The sequence below is a fragment of the Talaromyces proteolyticus genome, assembly GCF_021365285.1.
Source record: "Talaromyces proteolyticus strain PMI_201 chromosome Unknown BGW36scaffold_2, whole genome shotgun sequence".
Lineage (NCBI taxonomy): Eukaryota > Fungi > Ascomycota > Eurotiomycetes > Eurotiales > Trichocomaceae > Talaromyces > Talaromyces proteolyticus.
Window position 1 is genome coordinate 1157883 of NW_025764278.1, and position 20606 is coordinate 1178488.

At 47.0% G+C, this 20606-nt stretch overlaps 8 protein-coding genes across 8 annotated transcripts; 4 read left to right on the top strand and 4 right to left on the bottom strand.

Moving 5' to 3' along the window:
• The first annotated feature begins 305 nt into the window (after positions 1–305).
• BGW36DRAFT_369388 (rab geranylgeranyltransferase beta subunit) lies at positions 306–1876 on the top strand. Its single transcript, XM_046215131.1, has 5 exons — positions 306–464; positions 526–811; positions 889–1340; positions 1391–1515; positions 1567–1876. The coding sequence occupies exons 1-5, from the start codon at positions 363–365 to the stop codon at positions 1607–1609; spliced, it is 1008 nt and encodes a 335-aa protein (XP_046076484.1). The 5' UTR covers positions 306–362; the 3' UTR covers positions 1610–1876.
• Positions 1877–1914: 38 nt separating this feature from the next.
• On the top strand, positions 1915–4284 carry BGW36DRAFT_443706 (uncharacterized protein). Its single transcript, XM_046221624.1, has one exon. It carries the CDS (start codon positions 2192–2194, stop codon positions 3992–3994), a length of 1803 nt encoding a protein of 600 aa, XP_046076485.1. The 5' UTR covers positions 1915–2191; the 3' UTR covers positions 3995–4284.
• A 375-nt stretch (positions 4285–4659) lies between these two features.
• BGW36DRAFT_288850 (DNA mismatch repair protein Msh3) lies at positions 4660–9995 on the top strand (the record flags this gene model as incomplete). The annotated part of the gene is made up of 4 exons (XM_046210616.1): positions 4660–7941; positions 9021–9510; positions 9570–9707; positions 9760–9995. 4 exons carry the CDS (start codon positions 4660–4662, stop codon positions 9993–9995), a joined length of 4146 nt encoding a protein of 1381 aa, XP_046076486.1.
• Positions 9996–10366: 371 nt separating this feature from the next.
• Positions 10367–11440, bottom strand: BGW36DRAFT_288398 (uncharacterized protein; the record flags this gene model as incomplete). Its single annotated transcript, XM_046210569.1, has 1 exon — positions 10367–11440. One exon carries the CDS (start codon positions 11438–11440, stop codon positions 10367–10369), a length of 1074 nt encoding a protein of 357 aa, XP_046076487.1.
• Positions 11441–12298: 858 nt separating this feature from the next.
• On the top strand, positions 12299–12921 carry BGW36DRAFT_403856 (uncharacterized protein; the record flags this gene model as incomplete). The annotated part of the gene is made up of 2 exons (XM_046218910.1): positions 12299–12439; positions 12525–12921. The coding sequence occupies exons 1-2, from the start codon at positions 12411–12413 to the stop codon at positions 12919–12921; spliced, it is 426 nt and encodes a 141-aa protein (XP_046076488.1). The 5' UTR covers positions 12299–12410.
• Positions 12922–13131: 210 nt separating this feature from the next.
• BGW36DRAFT_287397 (chaperonin 10-like protein) lies at positions 13132–14237 on the bottom strand (the record flags this gene model as incomplete). Its single annotated transcript, XM_046210506.1, has 2 exons — positions 13132–14013; positions 14070–14237. 2 exons carry the CDS (start codon positions 14235–14237, stop codon positions 13132–13134), a joined length of 1050 nt encoding a protein of 349 aa, XP_046076489.1.
• A 2146-nt stretch (positions 14238–16383) lies between these two features.
• Positions 16384–17892, bottom strand: BGW36DRAFT_423034 (chaperonin 10-like protein; the record flags this gene model as incomplete). Its single annotated transcript, XM_046219780.1, has 4 exons — positions 16384–17034; positions 17174–17371; positions 17428–17612; positions 17865–17892. The coding sequence occupies 4 exons, from the start codon at positions 17890–17892 to the stop codon at positions 16384–16386; spliced, it is 1062 nt and encodes a 353-aa protein (XP_046076490.1).
• A 693-nt stretch (positions 17893–18585) lies between these two features.
• BGW36DRAFT_393803 (major facilitator superfamily domain-containing protein) lies at positions 18586–20400 on the bottom strand (the record flags this gene model as incomplete). Its single annotated transcript, XM_046217847.1, has 4 exons — positions 18586–19410; positions 19521–19591; positions 19748–20109; positions 20168–20400. 4 exons carry the CDS (start codon positions 20398–20400, stop codon positions 18586–18588), a joined length of 1491 nt encoding a protein of 496 aa, XP_046076491.1.
• Between the last annotated feature and the right edge of the window lie 206 nt (positions 20401–20606).

The following is a 20606-nucleotide window of genomic DNA, read 5'->3' on the forward strand; positions in this document are numbered from 1 at the left end:
ACCATTTCGATGAAAGTTCAGAATAGCCTTCCGAGTAGGCATAACCATAAAATGCGAGCCAGAATACTTTTCGTCAAACAGCTTGTTTCTTCAACCAAAAGTTAGCCGTAGGGTCCACACCGTCAGCACGTCTGTAGCGTGACGCATCGGAAGTCCTGGAGGGTTGGCTGCTATGACCACTTTGGCCTCGTCGACGGCTGCCTTACATGTGAGGTATCAGGGCACTAGCTGTGCCAAGACGCTTACCAGATCCGGTTTCGCGTGCGCTCTGGTATGTCTTGATTCTCCATCTTCGCCAAGACAAATCGACTTCACTTCTTAACCACGCCACACTATCCCTTCACTGGTCTGCCGATCTAAAGATGTCGCTAGTGTCGGGCCCTGGCAGGGGTGGTGGGGGCTCGAGTAGTCAGAGCGAGTTGTGCACAGACAAACATGTGGCCTACATCAAAAGCTTAGACACTGTGCGTTCACATGCTAGCCGTTGTCATCATTCCGTGTAGACCATAGTTGACTCCTGTCTAGCGCAGAGATGAGCTCGAGTATTGGTATACTGAGCATCTTCGTATGAATGGTGTCTATTGGGGCCTGCATGCCTTGCATTTGATGAACCACCCAGAAGCACTACCAAGACAAGAAACGGTTGATTTTATCCTCTCCTGCCAGAACGGAGACGGAGGGTTTGGAGCTGCGCCGGGTCATGATTCTCACATGTTATATACAGCATCCGCAGTGCAGATGCTCGTCATGGTCGATGCTGTAGATGATCTCGACAAGTCAGGTCGCGATGGGAAGCAGAGGGTTGTGTCATGTATGTCGGGCCCGTCCACATAGAAACCTCGTCAATTCGTCGCTATTTAGTGTTGACATCTAGCTAAACTTGTGCAGTCATTTCCTCCTTGCAAGATCGCGAGTCTGGCGTCTTCAAAGGGGACGAATGGGGAGAGACCGACACTCGCTTTGTGTATACCGCTCTCCTTGCTCTGTCCCTTCTGGGCAAGCTGGACGAAGTTGAGGTTGACAAGGCGATATCCTATATTCAACAGTGCGAAAATCTGGACGGAGGATATGGTGTTCGCCCTGGTCATGAATCCCACTCGGGCCAGATCCTGACGTGTGTCGCTGCTCTGGCTATCGTTGGACGACTTGACTTGATCGATAAGGATCGCCTAGGGACATGGCTCAGTGAGCGGCAGCTGGAGAGTGGTGGTCTCAATGGCCGACCCGAGAAGCTCGAGGATGTCTGCTATAGCTGGTGGGTGGCTGCGAGCTTGGACATAATTGGGCGTTTGCATTGGATCGATCGCCAGAAACTCGAGGCTTTCATTCTGCGATGCCAGGTTAGCTATATCTCATTGTCCTGAAAGGAGATCCTAACCACAATAAACAGGACCCAGATGAAGGTGGAATTGCTGACCAGCCTGGGAATATGGTCGATGTATTTCACACGCACTTTGGAATTGCTGGGCTGAGTTTGCTGCATTATCCAGGGTTGCAAGAAATTGACCCTGTGTAGTAAGTATCTGATACCCACGATAGAGCAGGATACTGCTAACCTGAGGATAGTTGTATGCCCAAAGAGATAACGAAGAACTGGTTTGCAAGGTAGAATTAGTAGTACCATTCCTCTAGCTCTCACCTCCCAGTATTCACTGAAGATAGGATACTGGGATACAAATAAGGGGATAATAACGATCGCCTCCGGATGTCTGATTGGCAGCATTACGCTTGGTCAGCTTTAACATCTAGCCTTTAGACATGCATCAGGTAACACCTAGGTGATAATAATGAAAGTTCAGTGCTGGATGAATGAAAGAACCAATCAATCAAATACTGTGAACCGATGATGTCTCTTGTTGATAGGCTGGAGTTCTTGTGGGCTGGTAGACTCCCTCTCCCTCTCTCTCACCCACCCACAGCGCCTTCCCCCGTAGCTCTCTCATCCTCTGACCCTGTCTGCCTCCCCACTTCTCTTGCTCTGTTTGTTGCCTCACTCCCACTTCTTCTCTGTGCCTCTTCCTGTTCTCAACACTACTCAAATCTGCCCCTGATTACCGCGTGGCAGTGCTTAGAGGAGGTCACTTACCGATCTGTTTTTACTTGAGTTGATTAGCTTTGGTTATTTGTTATTTCTTTGATTGTTACCATTCACACAGCTTTTATATGCATTGAACCATCCTGCCGGCCCACGATGGATGCAGATTCTCTTTCTTGCACAATATGCAGCAAGAAACCTCACTTTAGTGATTTATCCCATCTTCTGACCCACATTGCCTCAAAGGCCCATTTGGCCACCTACTTCAAGCTTCAGGTCAAGAGTCGCCACGACTCGGATGCACGACAGACTCTAGCGTTATACGACCGCTGGTACCAACAGAATGGCCTTGCGAAATCGCTTTCCGACCGCATGGCAACGTCCTCCAAAGCAAAGGGGAGGCGACGGAGCTCCAGGCAGACTGAGCCGACCGAGGATGCTGGAAATATAAAGAACGAGCCGGTTGGTTCAAAATTTCCAGCACTGTCAGACTGCAATGATCATACAGAGCACCGATCAGCACAATGGCCTTTCTTTGAGGATAATATCGATCCTCGTCTATCCAACATGCAGCATCCGATTCATCAACCCAGTGTCGATGAGATGTCCTACGCGGCAGCGTCCTCATTTTCCGATCCATACGAGCACACCTTTATTAAGGTCGAATCAGACTCTTTATATGAATGGAAGGAATATCAGCCAGGGAACCTTCTTCAGAGAAACGCTGTCGATCATCCTGAACTGGAAGAAAGCCATCCTTTTGGTTTTCGTCCTAGGATTCATCGGACACCGCCTCCAATGTTTTCTCATTCACCTATGGATTCGAAGCCACATATTATTGGAGAATCAAAATCAGATGAAATGATGAGGCTGAAAGGTATTCAGTGGCCAGGCATGGACATCTTTGATGCCGCTACAGAATCGATGAAGCGCCAGAGAAACCAGAAAAAAGATGCAACTACCTTTAAGGCAATGGAAAAGTCATCAGATGCTACCGAGCCGAATGAGATGGTATTCTCGCCTTCTGGAACTCTTCGAAAGGAACGTGAGATCACAGGGTATGTAGAAGACGAAGACGACTTGCTACCTGGAGAGTGGTCTATCCCAAAGCCACGCCGAGACCGTCGCGACCGCCGTGACCGCAATGGTCTCGACATTTACTCAAATGCCACTAGGTATGGTAGTAGACTAACCGCACGCGTTGCGTTACTTGATTCGGATCCTAATCGAAATGTCCTGAGTGGTCGAATCACCAAGAAAGGACATCAACCTAAGCATCAAATCAGCCGAGAACTTGCAGGTCAAGATTTAGTAATCGCCGGCAGATCTTTGAATAAAAACAGTCGAAATACTGTCAACGGCTTTGGTGGTCTCAAAAAGGATGAAAATGTCGATCTACAGCTTTCAATTGAAGCGACTAGTCAAAGGCGTGGATCTCGCCTACAGGTATTCAAAGACATGGACCAGCCTGTGAGAGAGCCAAAGGATAACACGATTGCCCCTAATCTTATTGATGCTACGACTTCCCGTGGTGAACCCTTTAGGATGGCATACTACCAGAGCACACCAAACGCGATCAATACTCTGTCAGCAGCAAATGATTACGAACAGTTTCCATCCTCCCTTAGTCAGTCAGGCTTGCCAACCGTTCACGACTACTCTCAAGATCATCCTAGTCTCTCTAGAACTCAGATGAGAAACATCGACAGTATGTATTTGATAGATTCCTCTTCGGGATTGAACAGGCGGGGGCTGCATGATCCACTCATTAGTGGAGATGTGCTTCATTACCGATGGGACTGGCATGAATCGGATGCAGGTCGTGAGGATTACAATTCGAATGAGTCACTGCTGAGTAGTGGCCTTCTTTACAACCGCGCAGCATCATCAGGTAGTACTATTTACGACGACGAAGCCGAGAGTAAAAACCGCCTTTGGGTGGATGGGACTTGCGCTTAAAGACAAACGTACGAGGTTCCGAGAATGTAGGTTAGCGCAACTGGAGGAGCAATTAGTGATGCATCGTTGACCGACTGAGTCCAATATACATGTGCTTATGCTTGGCTTCAATCCTCTTCCTCTGATATGCGCGGTTCTCGCGGAAGGATTCATCAATGGGCAGCTTTGAGTCTCATAAATAGGCTTCTGTGATGAACACTTTTGACACAAAGTTTGATAAAGATGATTATGCAGTATATCTACTATAATATTTTCTTATGTAGCGGAATACAAAATCAAGCCATGTTTCATAATATCAATTCATAATTTTGTAAAACAAACAATATAACTTAAGTTACTCGCTGTCACTTGCTGATTATGTAACCAATTTTACCCAATCTGGCCCGCGCGTCACGCGTCAAGGTCTCCACAGCCGATTCCGAGCATCAAACAATACAACTACGAAGTACCGCATATCTTGTCCGTTGAATTAGCCATGGTGACGCAGTCAATTACTGCAACTTGACGCATTGTGCTGTGTACCAGATTATTGCTTATCCCTGCCGTATCCATCTTTTCCAAGTAAGTGTTTTCGTTTAGGTCAGGGGTGGCTTCCGATGCCGCCACCTGAGAGCATTGAATAGGTAGCTAACTAGAACTTTTACATAGAGTATAGAAGCTCGAACATGCCTTCCCAATCCTCGCCGCCATCTTCATCGCCCGCTTTAAAACGAAAGCAACAGACAATATCGAGCTTCTTTACCAAGAAACCTTCTACTACCGAAAGGAAACCCTCTGACGAAACAAACACAAATGAGGCAGCAGACGCTGCGAAGAGAGTCTTATCTGGAAAAGAGAACTCTTTAGTGTCAGAACAGACGGCCCAACATGATGAAGAACGTGATGATATCGTTCTTCCGCCCCCCAAACGGGTCAAGGCGACGGTCGACGAGTCAATAATCACGACGTCACGAAAAGATGCAGATCTCTCAAAGCTATCACAAAGCAGCGTGCGAACAGATCGATTTAAGTTCACAAGCTCTCCGGCAGTCGTTGAAGATAGACTGGGAGAGGAGGACGGTCTGTCTCGTAAAGAGAAAGATAAGATGCACCAGAAATTCGTCAAGAAGTTGGGCGGCGCAGATTGTCTGATTGGTATCAGTAAAACATCTTCTGGCGGAGATGACAATGCTGCAGCTGGAGAAGAAGATGCCGAAGAGGACGAGGAGCCCGCACCGGCGCCTGTCGCCAAAGGAAAAGCGACTAAGAAAGGAGGTTCAAAACTCACGCCGATGGAGAAACAGGTTATCGACATTAAGCGCAAACACATGGATACTCTACTTGTCGTTGAAGTTGGTTACAAGTTTCGCTTCTTTGGGGAGGATGCGAGAACCGCCGCAAAGGAGCTGAGCATTGTGTGTATACCGGGTAAGATGAGGTTCGACGAGCATCCATCAGAGGCACATCTGGACCGTTTCGCATCAGCAAGTATACCTACGCATCGATTACATGTGCATGTGAAACGGCTGGTTTCCGCAGGCCACAAAGTCGGTGTGGTGCGACAGCTGGAGACTGCGGCGCTCAAGGCGGCAGGTGATAATCGAAACGCGCCTTTCGTCCGCAAGCTTACAAATGTGTATACAAAAGGAACTTATATTGATGATGTAGAAGGGCTATCAGGACCGACAGCAGCGCTGGGTGGCGCCACGCCGGCGACCGGCTATCTTCTGTGCATCACCGAATCCAATACCAGTGGGAGCGACGAACGTGTACACGTCGGAATCGTTGCCGTACAACCCGCGACAGGAGATATTATCTACGACGAGTTTGAAGATGGCTTTATGAGAGGCGAAATTGAAACAAGACTACTTCATATTGCTCCTTGCGAGATTCTCATAGTGGGAGAACTTTCAAAACCGACGGAGAAGCTGGTGAAACACCTTTCTGGAAGCAAAATGAACGTCTTTGGAGATAAAGTGCGTGTTGAGAGACAAACATGGTCTAAATCGGCCGCAGCAGAAGCGCATAACCGCGTGACCAATTTTTATGCCGATAAGATGAAAAGTGCTGGCGGCACTGGCGACCTCCAAGCTAATGCTCTACTCGAAAAGGTATTGCAGCTGCCCGACCAGGTCACAGTGTGCCTTTCTTCGATGATCGATCATCTGTCGGAATATGGCCTGGAGCATGTGTTTGACCTCACCAAGTACTTCCAATCCTTCTCTGCAAGATCTCACATGCTTTTAAACGGAAACACCTTGACTAGCCTCGAAATATACCAGAACCAGACCGACTATTCCAGCAAAGGGAGTCTATTCTGGACGATGGATCGAACTCGAACGCGCTTCGGTCAGAGAATGCTCCGGAAGTGGGTTGGAAGACCTCTTCTGGATAAATCTCATCTTGAGGAACGAGTCGGCGCAGTGGAAGAATTGCTCTCCTCAGAACAACATATTCATATTGAGAAGCTGAAAGATTTGTTAGGGAAAGTCAAAACAGACTTAGAGAGAAGCTTAATTCGTATTTACTACGGAAAATGTACCCGGCCGGAGCTTCTCACCGTTCTCCAAACGTTGCAAATGATAACCACTGCATTCTCACATATCACCGCTCCTAGTGATACGGGATTCCAATCATCTCTTATAAGTCAAGCTGTTGCTGCGTTGCCTACCATTCAAGAGGACGTTGTTCATTTCCTCGACAAAATCAATATGCATGCCGCTAAGAATGACGATAAATACGAATTCTTTCGCGAGTCTGAGGAAAACGACGGTATAATGGAACAGAAACTTGGTATAGCATCTGTGGAACACGACTTGGGGGAACACCGCTCTGTTATCGCAGAAACACTGGGCAAGAAGAAAGTCGATTATGCTACTTCGGCGGGCATCGAGTATCTTATCGAGGTTGAGAACAATTCGCCCCAGATCAAGCGAGTACCTGCATCTTGGGCAAAGATTAGTGGAACTAAGAGACTTTCACGTTTTCACACACCAGAGGTGGTTAGGCTCCTAAGGCAACGTGATCAACACAAAGAAGCACTGGCAGCAGCTTGCGATAAAGCGTATAAAGACCTGTTAGCGGATATCTCGGCCAAGTACCAGTCATTTCGCGACTGTATCCAGGCTCTAGCATTACTTGACTGTCTGTTTTCTCTTGCTGCCATTGCCAATCAGCCTGGATATACCAAGCCTGAATTCACAGACGAGACATGCATTACAGTTGAGCAGGGACGCCATCCTATGGTTGAACAGCTTCTTATGGATACCTATGTTCCCAATGACACCAGTCTCGATGCGAATGGGACTCGCGCCCTACTGGTTACTGGTCCGAATATGGGCGGTAAATCGAGTTACGTGCGCCAGGTAGCCCTTATTGCGATAATGGGCCAGATTGGCTCGTATGTGCCTGCCAAGTCAGCGAAATTGGGGATGCTAGATGCGGTATTTACGCGCATGGGTGCGTTCGACAACATGCTTAATGGCGAATCAACCTTCATGGTAGAACTCTCCGAAACGGCAGATATCTTGAAACAGGCAACGCCTCGTTCATTGGTTATACTAGATGAGCTTGGCCGAGGCACGTCTACGCATGATGGGGTTGCTATTGCACAAGCAGTTCTTGACTACATGGTCCGCTCTATGCGTAGTCTGACGCTATTCATCACACACTACCAACATCTTTCTGCCATGGCCAAGTCTTACTCCAACAACGAGCTTCGGAATGTCCATATGCGCTTTACGGAATGTGGAGACCGGCAAGATGCAGAAATTACGTTTCTCTACGAGGTTGGAGAGGGTGTTGCCCATCGGAGCTACGGACTGAATGTGGCGCGACTGGCAAACCTCCCTTCGTCGGTATTGGACGTTGCGAAGGAGAAGAGTAGCGAGCTGGAGGAGAAGATTAGGCGCAAAAGACTTGCGGCCGTTGTAAAGAGTGTTGACGAAATCCTCACTAAAGATATCTCGGTAGCTGGGGCAGGCGGAGGAGTGGATTCGACAACTGACAAGCTTCTGGCAATTGTCGAGCAGCTGTGAAACGTATCGCAATATCAATACTCGGCAGGTGAGTAGTCATTGTACATAAGACGGGGTATTTTGTAAAGTATAGATAGAGGGTGAAAAATTTCGATTATTGTCTGTTGGAAAATATAATTCTTGTAAGGAATAGAGCGATGACGGAGGTTTATAAACGAAGGCTGGTCGTGGTGCGGGGTCGGCGACACTTGGTGGCAGTCGAGGATCTGTTAGAGCTAAAATTAGAAATCGGATTCCACTCTATGACCATTACCTTTTGATACACAATGGCAATGGCCGCGAAGTTATCGAGATAGGTTCATCAGCGTTGAGGTTGAGGTTCACTGCGTGCAGAACTTGCCCCTCCATGATCGCTGACCAATCACAAGCCGCAGATACGTGCTTAGGGAGCTGGCTCTGCGACACCACGACAATAAAACACTCTGTGCCGTACGAGAGATAAAGATCCAAAAACCCAAACCCATTTATGAACGAAAAGCAGTATGTAAAAGAGCACACGTGTGCGCCTGAGGGCGATCAATGGTGGAATCTGGGAGCACACTGTGAGCAATTAGGTGCCGCCGATATCGTCTTGTCCCCGCAGCAATTATTTCCGGCAGAGTCATAGCCCGCTCAATATTTTCTGGCTGGCTGCACGTCGCCTTTCAAGCTCTTTGGCGTTCTTTGAAATTTATCTGCGAGTGTCACGATATACCTGCTACTCGATATTGCTTATCGTCTGCCCATTGAACCTGCAGCTTCTGCGCTGAGCCTGCTTTCACCGCATTACGTTCTTTGGTAGCTGGGCCTGCGCATTTCGCGCCGACATTGAGACGTCATGGATTTGGTGAACCAGTGAGTCATTCCAATATATGGAAAATCCAGAAATGTTGGTTTTAGTTCAATGGTCTAATCATGAATCTGAACACAGCCTCGAAGGAAGATTGCTATTCGCAGTCCCCAAAAGTCAGTTTCACGATATGCTGCGATGACTCACAACCAGTGTCTAACAAATTGGAAAACCAACAGAGGGCCGCCTGCAACAAACTACGTTAGATCTCCTCTCCGGATGCGATATTCAATTCCGCCGTGAGACGCGTCTCGACATCGCTCTCGTTAAGAACCTACCAATCGCGCTGATTTTCCTCCCCGCCGCTGACATTCCTACATTCGTTGGCGAGGGTCGTGTTGACATTGGTATCACGGGCCGAGACCAAGTTGGCGAACACGATGCAAATCTGGCTAGCGGCGAGGCATCTGGTGTGACTGAAGTCCTAGACCTGGGATTTGGAGGCTGCAAGCTTCAGGTGCAGGTCCCTGAGAAGGGCGAAATCAAACAAGCCAAGGAACTTGTTGGCAAAAATGTGGTGACTAGCTTTACTGCATTAGCGACAAGATTCTTCGCTCAAATCGAAGGAGTCAGTGATCAATCGCAGTTGAAAACAAAGATTAAATATGTCGGCGGCAGTGTCGAAGCCGCCTGCGCCTTGGGTGTTGCTGATGGTATCGTTGATTTGGTCGGTGCGTGCACAACTTTGCAATCATCTCGGGAGACCAGGGTTGAGCTAATTGACGTCTAGAATCTGGTGAGACAATGAAGGCAGCTGGGCTGAAGGCCATCGACACTGTTGTTGAGAGCACAGCTGTGTTGATCAAATCAAATAACACAAAACATGAACTCACAGAGCTAATTGCTAGCCGAATTCGCGGTGTTATTGGTGAGTCATGCCACTCATGTGTCTCCTACTGTATACTAATTTCCTCTTTCAGCCGCTCAAAAGTATGTTCTCTGCCAGTACAACATCAACCGCGACCAGCTCGCCTCTGCGTCTGTAATCACACCTGGCAAGCGTGCGCCGACCATTACAGCCCTCGAGGCACCGAACTGGGTTGCTGTTAGTGCCATGGTTGAGAAGAAGAAGATCGCAACCGTCATGGACGAATTGACGAAAGTGGGAGCGACAGATATCTTGGTGCTCAAGATCGAGAATACACGGACGGACTAGTTTTCTTTAAATGAGTCTCATGATACACAAGGCAAAATATACCGCCGTTTCCTACGTTTGGTTCGCGGTTAATATTTCTTTCTTTCTTTCTTAGAATTTTCCTATTGAATACGTATAATGAAACAGGGCAGTATCAAAAGGAGTTGTGAAAAGAACTGAAGAATGCTTAATTACCAGGTGAACTCGTTAGTGAGGTTTAGAGCTGAATAAGAGTCCTAGCGTCCATTCAAAATATCACCTGCATCTGGTTTCAATGACATCAATTGATTGATAAAACAAATTATGAAGAACATCAACTAGTAACCATACTCCATGGAAGGTTAAAGTGATCTTTTGTCGATAGGGAAATATAGAAATCCAACAATAAAATGTCAGTCATCTACAAATAGAGCTTCTTTGAGATTCCGAGATACTTGGCCCTGATTCTTTGCAAGGTCGTCTGTTATGACACCATGGAGAGCAACGTTTTGCACAGCATCACCATCTTTCCCTACAAACACATTCCATCTCCGAGCGAGTTGTTTGCGGGCCTCAAGGGTGGCATCAAGTGACAGAAGCTTAAGGAGATCGACTACAGAATGTCGCCAGTCCAGCTTTTGGGGGTTGTCTTCGGCGCGTTGATCCAGTAGCAGATTAAGGCTTGCTTGGCTCATTCTTTCCGGGGAAACAAAGCGTGGAGGAGGGGCTAATGCAGATGACTGAAGCTGCACGAGTAACTCCTTTGCATAGGCGGCGGCATTTGCGGCTGCATAAAATTGACAGTCATCGTTCTTGTCTGTGTCTGCGAAATCGCTAATTCCTCGAATCACTGCCACCGGCAATCTATTTACCATTCCTGCTGCTTCCATTTCAATGGCGATGGCGTCGTACTTCCGATTGATGTCATCTCTATGTTTAGCGGACCTGATGACGCGGTGTCCAGATAGAATCTGGCCATAATGAACTGCTGGAGGACCGCATGGCTCTCGCATTGCCTGAGCTAACTGTTTGCTCCTCACGTGAGCCTCAGGTCTTTTGTAAGAGGTTCCTTTGAAACGTTCTAAATGACCTAGGAATTTGTTTCCCTCATACTCAGACTGGGCCCTAATGTTGGTAATGGTAGATCTCAGTATCGGGCTGCTTGCGTTTTGCCATTGCTTTAATTTAATTTCTTCGGGTTCGACTTTTACCATATCATATCCAATTACCCCAGCGGTGTCGTCGCTCGGTACGGCGACAGCTACGTCACCCAGGCGAATATTGTGGTTGGGTGATGGTATGCCAGCGGCGATCCCTACAAGCAGCCCAACCTCTAGGTCGGGAAAGTCGCGCAATACTTCTGTCGCTACACTGGCTGCAATACCAATCCCAAATTCACTGGCGGGAAACCCTGCGATTTCCACATTGTGGGGTCCAATGCGTCCAAGTAGGTATTGTACAGTCTGTCCTGCCTTTCGAATCGGCATGTATAAACGCAGCAGCAGCTTCAAAGTATAGCGGGGCAAGCCATGCAATGGTGTAATCTGCGAGATTCGGGCTTCTAGATATCCGGAGAGTCTAATCTACGCAGCTAATAATGTAAAAATATTATAATAATTGTGTGTCACGCGGAAGTAAGATAAACTATTCCGGAATGACCGGGACTTGGGTGCATCCTGAGTTTATCAACACTCGTGCACCGATGAGCATTCCAATGGCGAAAGAATTGGGGGCCGTTAAGTGAATTGGTGTGAATAGCCAAGCGATTCATGCATTGCGTAGACAATTACTGGGGCAGGGCATTTACCAATTCAGCCTCGCTGATAGATTTAGCTCGGACTGCCCAAAAAGTGCGTTGCGGCTCCGGTTCTGGAAGAAAGGTATTAGAAACCAACCAGGCATAATCATGGTTATCCTGGGTGAAGATGTCATTGTGCAGTGCGAGGGTCGGCGTTATGGTCTGCCAGAGCGAAGTTCGCCAAACTTGAGATTTTTTTGATCATCTGACAACTCAGCACTGAATGTTATTATTCGCCGGGGACATGGGGAAAAGGAATCCATGCAGCATGCAAATGCATAGTGTTGTGACGTGTTAATTGGAACACAAACACTTTGCATGACGAGGCTGAATCAGTGAAAAATTTCAATTTTGAATAGGAACAGTCAACACCGCCTTTTCCGGCCCCTGGAGAAAAACTTTGAATAGTTATCGAGTCTAAATGCTGGTGGAGCGGTAGAAAAATTCCCATAATGGAAGGGAAGGAGAAGGGAGTTTCCTGAAGGTAAGGGTATAAATAGGCCCTAAAAGACGCCCTGATAGATGAACCTTTGACAGCACGGCTCATCTCTGGACCCTAAAACAGAACCCCCCAAAACACCTGTTTCTCTACGGCAAGGAGTCATTCTGTCTAATCCTTTGCTACAGAAAAGCAGGAAAACGACCTTAGATTTAAGACCATGGAACCACACACCCTGCCTGGAACTCTGTATGTGTATACCTTTCTATAAGTTCTAAGGTCTTATTCCAGTGGAGAGCTTGAGGGGTTGTTGACTAATTAATAAATTTGTTAGACGCTCTGCCTATGGAGAGCCAGGTCCTTCTTCCACCGAAACAAACCAAGAGAGCAGAACTGGCAGCAAGCAATCTGCTCCTCCTAGCCCGACCATAGCTGATATTCTTGTTGCCAAAGGCGTTGATGCTGTTACGCAATTCAGCGCTCAAATGCTCCAGTCAGGCATTGACTCTCTTGTTGAAAAGGCGACAGGCATATTCTTCAAGGCTCCTGTCACGTCTACTTCGACAGTCTGGGATTCGAAGTCCGTCGTAGACGCCTGCAAGTCTCGTGGTCTACCCTCCGATATTGAAAGTCGTGCAGCGTTATACAAGGGTCTCGGAGGTGCCGGTGTTTATTCGCCTACAGCAAAAGGAAACGACATGCTTCGCGCGATGATTGAGCGCAAGCTTTGAGGGAGTCTGTACCAACATCTAGCTTTGATAGCTGAAGGCGACCCTTAGGATAGCAGATGGCGCTCTCAAATTTTTTTTTTTATTATCTGGAGCGATGGGAGTGTGTTTCCTTGTTTATTGCTGCTCTAAGTACTCAAGATGTGAGATACAAAAAGAGCTCTAAAATATGGTTTCTTGAGTTAGGAATTTAAAACTCTCCATTATCTAATTCTAATGGCGTTCGTAGTCCTCAAGACGAATAACTACTTTACCCATAGTCTTTCCGGATTGTGCATATTCAAATGCTTCCTTAGCCTGCTCAAATGCCCAGACAGTTTCATCTATCACTGGTTGGATATCATTTGCCTCAATGGCACGATTCATATCCTCAAATTGCTCACGACTCCCCACGACTACACGTCTCAATTCGCCCAATATGTTGCGCATATCAAATACTGACCCTCCAGGCCCTCCAACGCCGCCCACCACAGCAATCTGACCACCAAGCCTCAACGCTGCTGCACATTGGTCTGCAGCCCCCGAGACTTCCACAATAAAGTCCACTCCTCGGCCACCAGTGGCCGCTTTTACCTTCTTCCCCCAGTCGGCATCCTTATAACTTAGCACTGTAGTTGCTCCAAGCTGTCTGAGATAACGTTCGCGCTCTCCACCCAACTGTCCTGTAGTTGCTATAACCGTCGCACCGGCTGCCTTTGAAAACTGGATCGTGAATAGACTAACCCCTCCGCTACCTTGGGCAAGAACAACATCACCAGGCTTAAGGCTCACACTTCCGCAAAAGAGTGCATTCCACGCCGTAAGGGCGGCACAGGGCAAAGTACTAGCTTGCACGAAGCTGCAATTCGACGGTATCGCAACAAGCTCATCCTCATGAAACACAATATACTGCCGCAGCAAACCGTCCGAATGCGCACCGATTTGGGAGACTTGTGCAATGGACGAGAGTTTTCCGCTTAGCCACCCCCGGTGGAAGGTCGCGGCTACTCGGGAGCCAGTGGTGAAGCGAGTGACCGCTTCTCCGACAGCAATGACCAAGCCAGCTCCATCAGAGAGTGGAACGACGCCAGGCGTTGAGCCCCAGAGGTAGGTGTTCTACAAGCAGATCAGTCCGGCGGTACATATTTTGAGGAAGTAAAGAGGGTGAGTACGTGGAGGATTTGATTGTCACGGGAATTCAATGCTACCGCGTGTATTTTGACAAGAACATCATGTCTACCGATGGGTGGAAGAGGTATGTCCTGCTTCAGCGTGAGATCCGAAGATCCAGTGCTGGACTCGAGAACCCATTGGGAGGTACTAGAAGGAATTTTGGACATTTTAATAAGTCGATGCTTCAAGATTAATATATGACAGGCTCGTTTTTTTCATATATTATCGTCTTGTTAACAATGTGTCGACGCCGTATAACATTGAAATCAAGCCGGAAGGATAAAGTTGGAAGCTTCGTGCATATTTATATTCACATTAAATTCAACATAATTCAATATCGATGAGATGATGTGCCGAGATCTGCTGAGCACTGAAAACCCCAAAATGCCAGTCAAATTGTCGTACATTACAATATCTAAGCTACTACTGGTCATAGACAGATATGTGCAACTATGAGGTGATTTGTAATACGACAGTCCCCGTAACAAGACGCCCGCTCGGCCAGGATCGACCTGGCCACCTTCGATACACATTTTTCCGACATAACCTCGCACTTTACAATATTTATATTTAAAATATAAAGTCTCTATATACTTTTAATACATAGGTTTTATTATATAAGAATTTAGCTCTTCTTCTTTAAAATTAAAAGGCAATTAAACTTATAAAAGGTCTAAAAAATGGCCATTTGAAAGTGGCCGGGTCGTTGTCCTGGCCGAGTGGGCGTTTGATCGATCATGTTATTTGGTTGCAGATTGATCTTGTCGCCGGGGCAATCATTGTCACGTTCGGGGAGTTAAGTCTCTCCGAGATGCTGCAGCCCTACATCGATTGATATCAGCCGGCAGATAGTCTACAGAAAATCTCAACCAGATCAGGAACAAAATATCCTATATTTATGAGGTCATAACCACTAGCTCTGAATTATTTACAGTTTATAGGCACAACCAAATTGCAATTCATAAAATGGCTAGTTTCAGTGGCGAAGACAGCAAGAATTCTGACCTGGATAGTAATCTGAAATGGGGGATGCTGAATAGCGAGTGGTGTATATCTATTAATACTGGCCCTTTTTCTCACTTACCTAGATATAAGGCTACATTTTCCAACTTCCACGATTATACAGCCCAGCGCCACGAGCTTGGTAGACATGTCTTTCAAAAATCATGATCGCCAATACGTATGTATGATATAATCATTTCTAGCGCAGCAAGTAAATCAACTTTAGCGAATGGACGTGTACCTTTGGGTATTCTGGCCAATTGACAGTTGAGCACATTTCAACCAACCTTGCAGCCGATATCAAATGGGCGTTTGCTGGTCGCTCAGCGGACAAGCTCGCGCAGCTCATCTCTCGTTGTAATGAATTGAATCCAAAGCATACTCCTCCAAGTAGGAAATCTCTCATGCCGTTCACAATGCGAGGCTGATTTTCGTTTTTAGAAAATCGAAATATGTAACATCCACCCTCAAGAAATCCTGCCGCATTAACGAGAAAAACGGTTCGCCTAATCCCAACGATTGGTTTATATGCACTTTATGGAGACAATGCGTTTAGAGCTTATGCTGAGACTGGTACTGACTATGTCGACTGCACAGCGGAGATTTTTTGGAGTTTGAAAATGATCAAAAAATACGAAGTTACAGCTGAGAAAACCGGGCACTATTTTGATACCAGAGTGTGCAGTGGAGTCCGCTCCATCGGAGTCCACTCCATCTGATGCTCTCATCTGCGCAGTGACAGCGGGGGCTAGGTCGAAGTTCTCGTCTCAGATAGGGGACATTGTGCTGGATCTTCATTACTGTAGGTATTCAATAGAACTTCGCCCTGCAATTGTTATTGTTAGCTACCGAATCTGGCATGTCTGTTCCTCCAGTGGATGGTATTTTCTACTATTACAATATGAATTGATACATGGATGGATTCATTTACATCGGCATTTCCTATCAAGGGGATATGCAGGTTACTACAACTAACTATCCCCAAGCTCTACTATACTCAGTACCATATCCTATGGGCGAACTTTGAGTCTTGTCTAGGTGAATGTGGTGGCCATTTGCCTACAGTTTTGTTCATGTGGACCCCTTGGCCTGCGACTATGAAACGTCTAAGATGTTTCTGCAAAATCTAGTACGGCATCTAGAACAGTGTCTTATATAGAGCTGGTTAGAGTGGGCAAGCGGGCAGTTAATACCAGCAGTTAAATTAACCGAAACAGGAACCACAATGATATAATATTTCTAGACTCCCAATTTCCACAAAACCGTTTCACGGCCCCTTTACCTTCATCCCCTCTATCGCGCAATATAACCTCAGTCAACAAGACACACAATCTTCCCTTTTGTCTCATTTCTTTCCAATCGGCCATGCATTTCTCCCACCTCATCCCATGCGACAATAGTCTCTACTCCGCTCTTAAACTGCCCTCCTACCAACCACTCTAATACGTTTTCCTCGAACATATCCAACAACCTGCCTTGATACTCCACATCCCTTGTCCTCAGTGTACTTCCCTCCAAGCGTATGCGTTTTAACACAAACGCCGATATATCTACCTTCTCTGGCAGCATCATCCCACCCATTAATCCAAGCTGGACAATGCATCCGTCTAGCGCTAGTACGTCTAAGTTTTGTGCAAAGGCGGAGGCGCCAAGAAAGTCGATGACCAGGTCCACTCCCTTCCCATTGTTGAGGCGCTTGAGTTCTGTGGACCAAGATGGTGTGGTAGTCGTGTTGATGGCGGCGGTGGCACCGAGGGAGGTTGCAACAGAGCATTTGGCGTCTTGACGGGCTGTCGCGTATACTCTCGGAGGCTGGTGGCCCAGCTTAGAGTTGGCAGCGAGCGATAGCTGGATACCTGCAATAGAGACGGCAGACGCAGCGGCATGCCAGAGGATTGTGCGCGTCTGTGTTGGGGAGTAGTTCCCGACGAAGTAGAGGGCTTGAATAGAGGTGAACCAGACCTTGAGATTTGTACAAATTAATTATTTCACTTTAACGTTCTGAGTATACGAAGCACCAGGGGGGGGAAGGAAAACTCTGGTGACAGGCAAAGACCTTTGTGTTGATTTTATATGGCTCTGGAGATATAAGGATGCATACCTCTGGGATGCCTGCTGCAACTCCCCAGCTCATCTTCTCCGGCTTCTTCATAATAGTGCGTTTATGCACGGCCACGAACTCTGCGTAACAACCACCGTACGCCAGACCAAAAACTTCATCGCCCACTTTCCACTCTAGCCCCCTGTCAGCTCTCGGCTCAGAGCCAACCTCCTCAATTATGCCGCTAAACTCAAGTCCCTGTGCACAAATTAGTAGATGACAATGGGCACTGTAAGCATTGATAAAGGGATTACCATAATCTTAGGCCATGATGGGTCCAAGGGATACAAGCCCACGCGCTGCAGGGTGTCGGCACGGTTAAGACCAAAGGCTTTGACGCGGATGAGGCATTCGTTGGGTTTGGCAACGGGCCGGGGAATAGAGTGGTTGATATAGAGAGATGACGCTGGGGGTGGATGGGGAGCGTCGGGAGATATGTCTAAGAAAGTGATTAGTAGAACGAAAACTCTTCTTCTGACACTCAGATATAGTAGGAAGGATTCCACATGTAGGCTTTATGCCTCTCGGATGCTGAAAAGGACCAATCCAAAAAATTTCCTCCAATAACTCCTCTAAGATCCTTGGCGATTTCCATCAGCTTATACAGTTTGTTTTCCAACGCTGCGCACTGTATCTTGACTAGATGTACCTCCCACACGAGTCTCATGAGGTGCTTGGGCTAGAAACTTACCCACAGCTCTCATAGTTGCGAATGACATGATATTTGTCTCTAATGAACAGTATGTGTAGTAGGTTGGATAAAGAGAAGGAAGATATGTTGCAAGACCCTGTTATGTGTGTGAACAAGTCAATCTACGTTCCCACCTACATGGGATACTGAATGCTGAATACCGGGAAGGCTTAATATATGTATCATGTATACCCATAGAATGCAGCTGAGCTATTCATTTGAACTGTGCAGCAGTGGCGTCTAAGGCGGGTGGTAGTAGCAGGTTGAAAACGACCAGATCAATGTGTACTGACTAGCCCGTTTTCGATAACTCCGAGCCACTAATATAAATCGAGTTCTACAGTATGAGGTCGTGGCGCTACCCTTTCTATGAGAGAAATAGGAATATCACAACCAAGAATGGAATGTTACTTGAAAGGGAAAAAGCATGTATTTGGTTGGAGCTAACTTGTCTTTAAGAATAGCTAGACAATTGGTATATCATTTCAAGATGTCAAGATCACATATATCTCCGGGTTAGGTGATAGATTAGTCCATTATTGAAAATTCGAGCGTTGTCTAACCTCGACTGGAGAGAAATTAGTTAATTATCAAAATTAGGGCCTTCGACTATTAAACTGGCGAGAATCTTGACTTTTGTTTTTACTTCTTCCCTAGCATATTCTACCTAGGCACTTATTCTCTCTCGAAATACAGCAGTTGTCTGTCACGAAAGCAAATTTTACAACTTCACTTGAAACCGTGGGTTCGTTCTGATCTGCTCTCCGTATTTTAGAAGGGCAAAAGGTGCTGGGATGAAAATCAAAGCGATGAAGCCAAGGAGACTGTTACCCCAGCCGTATCCAAGCGTGGCGTACATCTTTTGGCCGGCCAGGGGCACGACTGCTCCAAACAGAGATCGAAGCACAGTGTTACTCGCAATTGCACTGGCCGCATAGATTGTATAGGTTTCCACGAGATAAACTTGCACTGGCATGAATCCGAGTAACAGACCTAGGCCAAAGAATCCCGTCGCAATAATCGGAACAATCCAATGGACCGCGTATTGAGCTGTCCAACCGTAGAAAAAAAGGCCAATCGGAAGAAGGATTGCGCCCACGGCCATGGGAGGAAGATGGTGCTCAGGTTTAGGAGGCTGTGTCTTCCGAATCTTTCTGACGACTTTGTCGGAGTAAAATCCGGTGACGAACAACCCCAAGATAAACCCGATGCCCGTCCCGAGGTATGCGAGACCCGCTTCGCCTGAGTTAAATCCGTACTGCTCTTCGAAGATGAAGGTGAAGGTTGTGAATAGCAAGTACATGTAGGTGTAAATGAGAGCAATGTAGAGTGCAAGAATCGTGACAATTGGTGCGAATAACAGCATCTTGGTTGGCCTGATAATAGCTTGGGAAAATGTCTCATAAGCGGTCTTAGAACTGTCGAACTTGGAGTGCAATTTTGGATTTCCAGTTTCCTTGCGCAGTCGTGCCGCCTTGCGGATTAAGAGGACAGGGCTATATGTTTCTCGAACAAAGATAAAACAGGCGAGAGTCAAAGTTCCAGACTGTGATAACAATCAGCCCAGATGTGATCATGTCAGGAAGAACGGTGAACTAGGGATATAGGCGGACGTGAAACATACGAAAGAAAAAAAACTATAATCCAGACACTTACTATGATTACGACAAACCACAATACCCATCGCCATCCCGCTCCTTGAGATAGAAATCCACCAATAACGGGACCTTTTGTGCAGTTTTAGTGACATTCCGAATCAAGACAAAAGTAAGGTGGGATAGAATCTTCAAATACCTAGTACTGGACCCTGAGAAGTTTCACCAGTTATGTTAGCAACATGTCACTTTTAAGCGATCAAGAATATCCATATACCAATAGAGGACCCATTGTCCAAATAGTCAAAGCGCGTGCACGTTTCTCGGCAACCATCAAATCTGCAATGAAACCACCTCCAAGTGTCAAAGGCGTGGATGCCATAAGACCAACTATGAGCCGGAAGACGATGAACATTGGAAGATCGGTGCTCACGGCACAGGCAATGTTGAAGATGAAGAAGAGGACATTGGTGACATGCAAGATAATAGAGCGGCCGTACAGCTCACTCAAGGGGGCGACAAGCAATGGCCCGAAGACAAAACCGATGATATAGATCGACACCACGAAGGACTCCAACTCCAGGTTGCTGTTGTGGAAATGATCCATAATCGCGGGGACCGCGGGAGCGGCCACGGTCGATGCCATTGAGCTTTTATGGTCGGTTAGCCAGATGTGTCGCGCGTGAAGAATCGTAATATCAAGCATACATATTGCAAGTCACCGCTGAAACCAGCGTAACTAAGCACCATTTACGCGCGTTCGACCAATTTTGAGGGTTGTGGGGATCGGTAGGGCCATCCCAATCAACCAGGTCAGGGTCTCCAGACTCTGCAGTTTCATCTTGTCTTTTAGGCGGATCGATGTCCTCTGCAGGTGTCGTCGATGGCTGTTTTTCAAGCTCTGGCTGTAGGTCAGTCGAGCCCGATCCTGTCTCCGTCATTGCTGAAGGAAGGGAGAGGCGTTGTTTAGTTGTTTTGAGAGTGGTGTACCGCCGTGGTGACTTTCTATGGGTGTAGCGCGTAGCGCTTGGCTAGTATTTTAATAGGAATTGAATATCAATCACAAAACGGACGTAGCGGCGTTAATTGGTAAAGTCCGTTACACTATGCAGCATGTCCCGGCTCTCAATTACATGACCAAAAAAGA

Bases quoted from the DNA above. Each gene is read 5' to 3' on its own strand.
- BGW36DRAFT_369388 (XM_046215131.1), top strand. From the start codon at position 363: ATGTCGCTAGTGTCGGGCCCTGGCAGGGGTGGTGGGGGCTCGAGTAGT. The intron at 812-888 runs GTATGTCGGGCC...AAACTTGTGCAG, and splicing joins GAAGCAGAGGGTTGTGTCAT to TCATTTCCTCCTTGCAAGAT. The intron at 1,341-1,390 runs GTTAGCTATATC...CACAATAAACAG, and splicing joins CTTTCATTCTGCGATGCCAG to GACCCAGATGAAGGTGGAAT.
- BGW36DRAFT_443706 (XM_046221624.1), top strand. From the start codon at position 2,192: ATGGATGCAGATTCTCTTTCTTGCACAATATGCAGCAAGAAACCTCAC.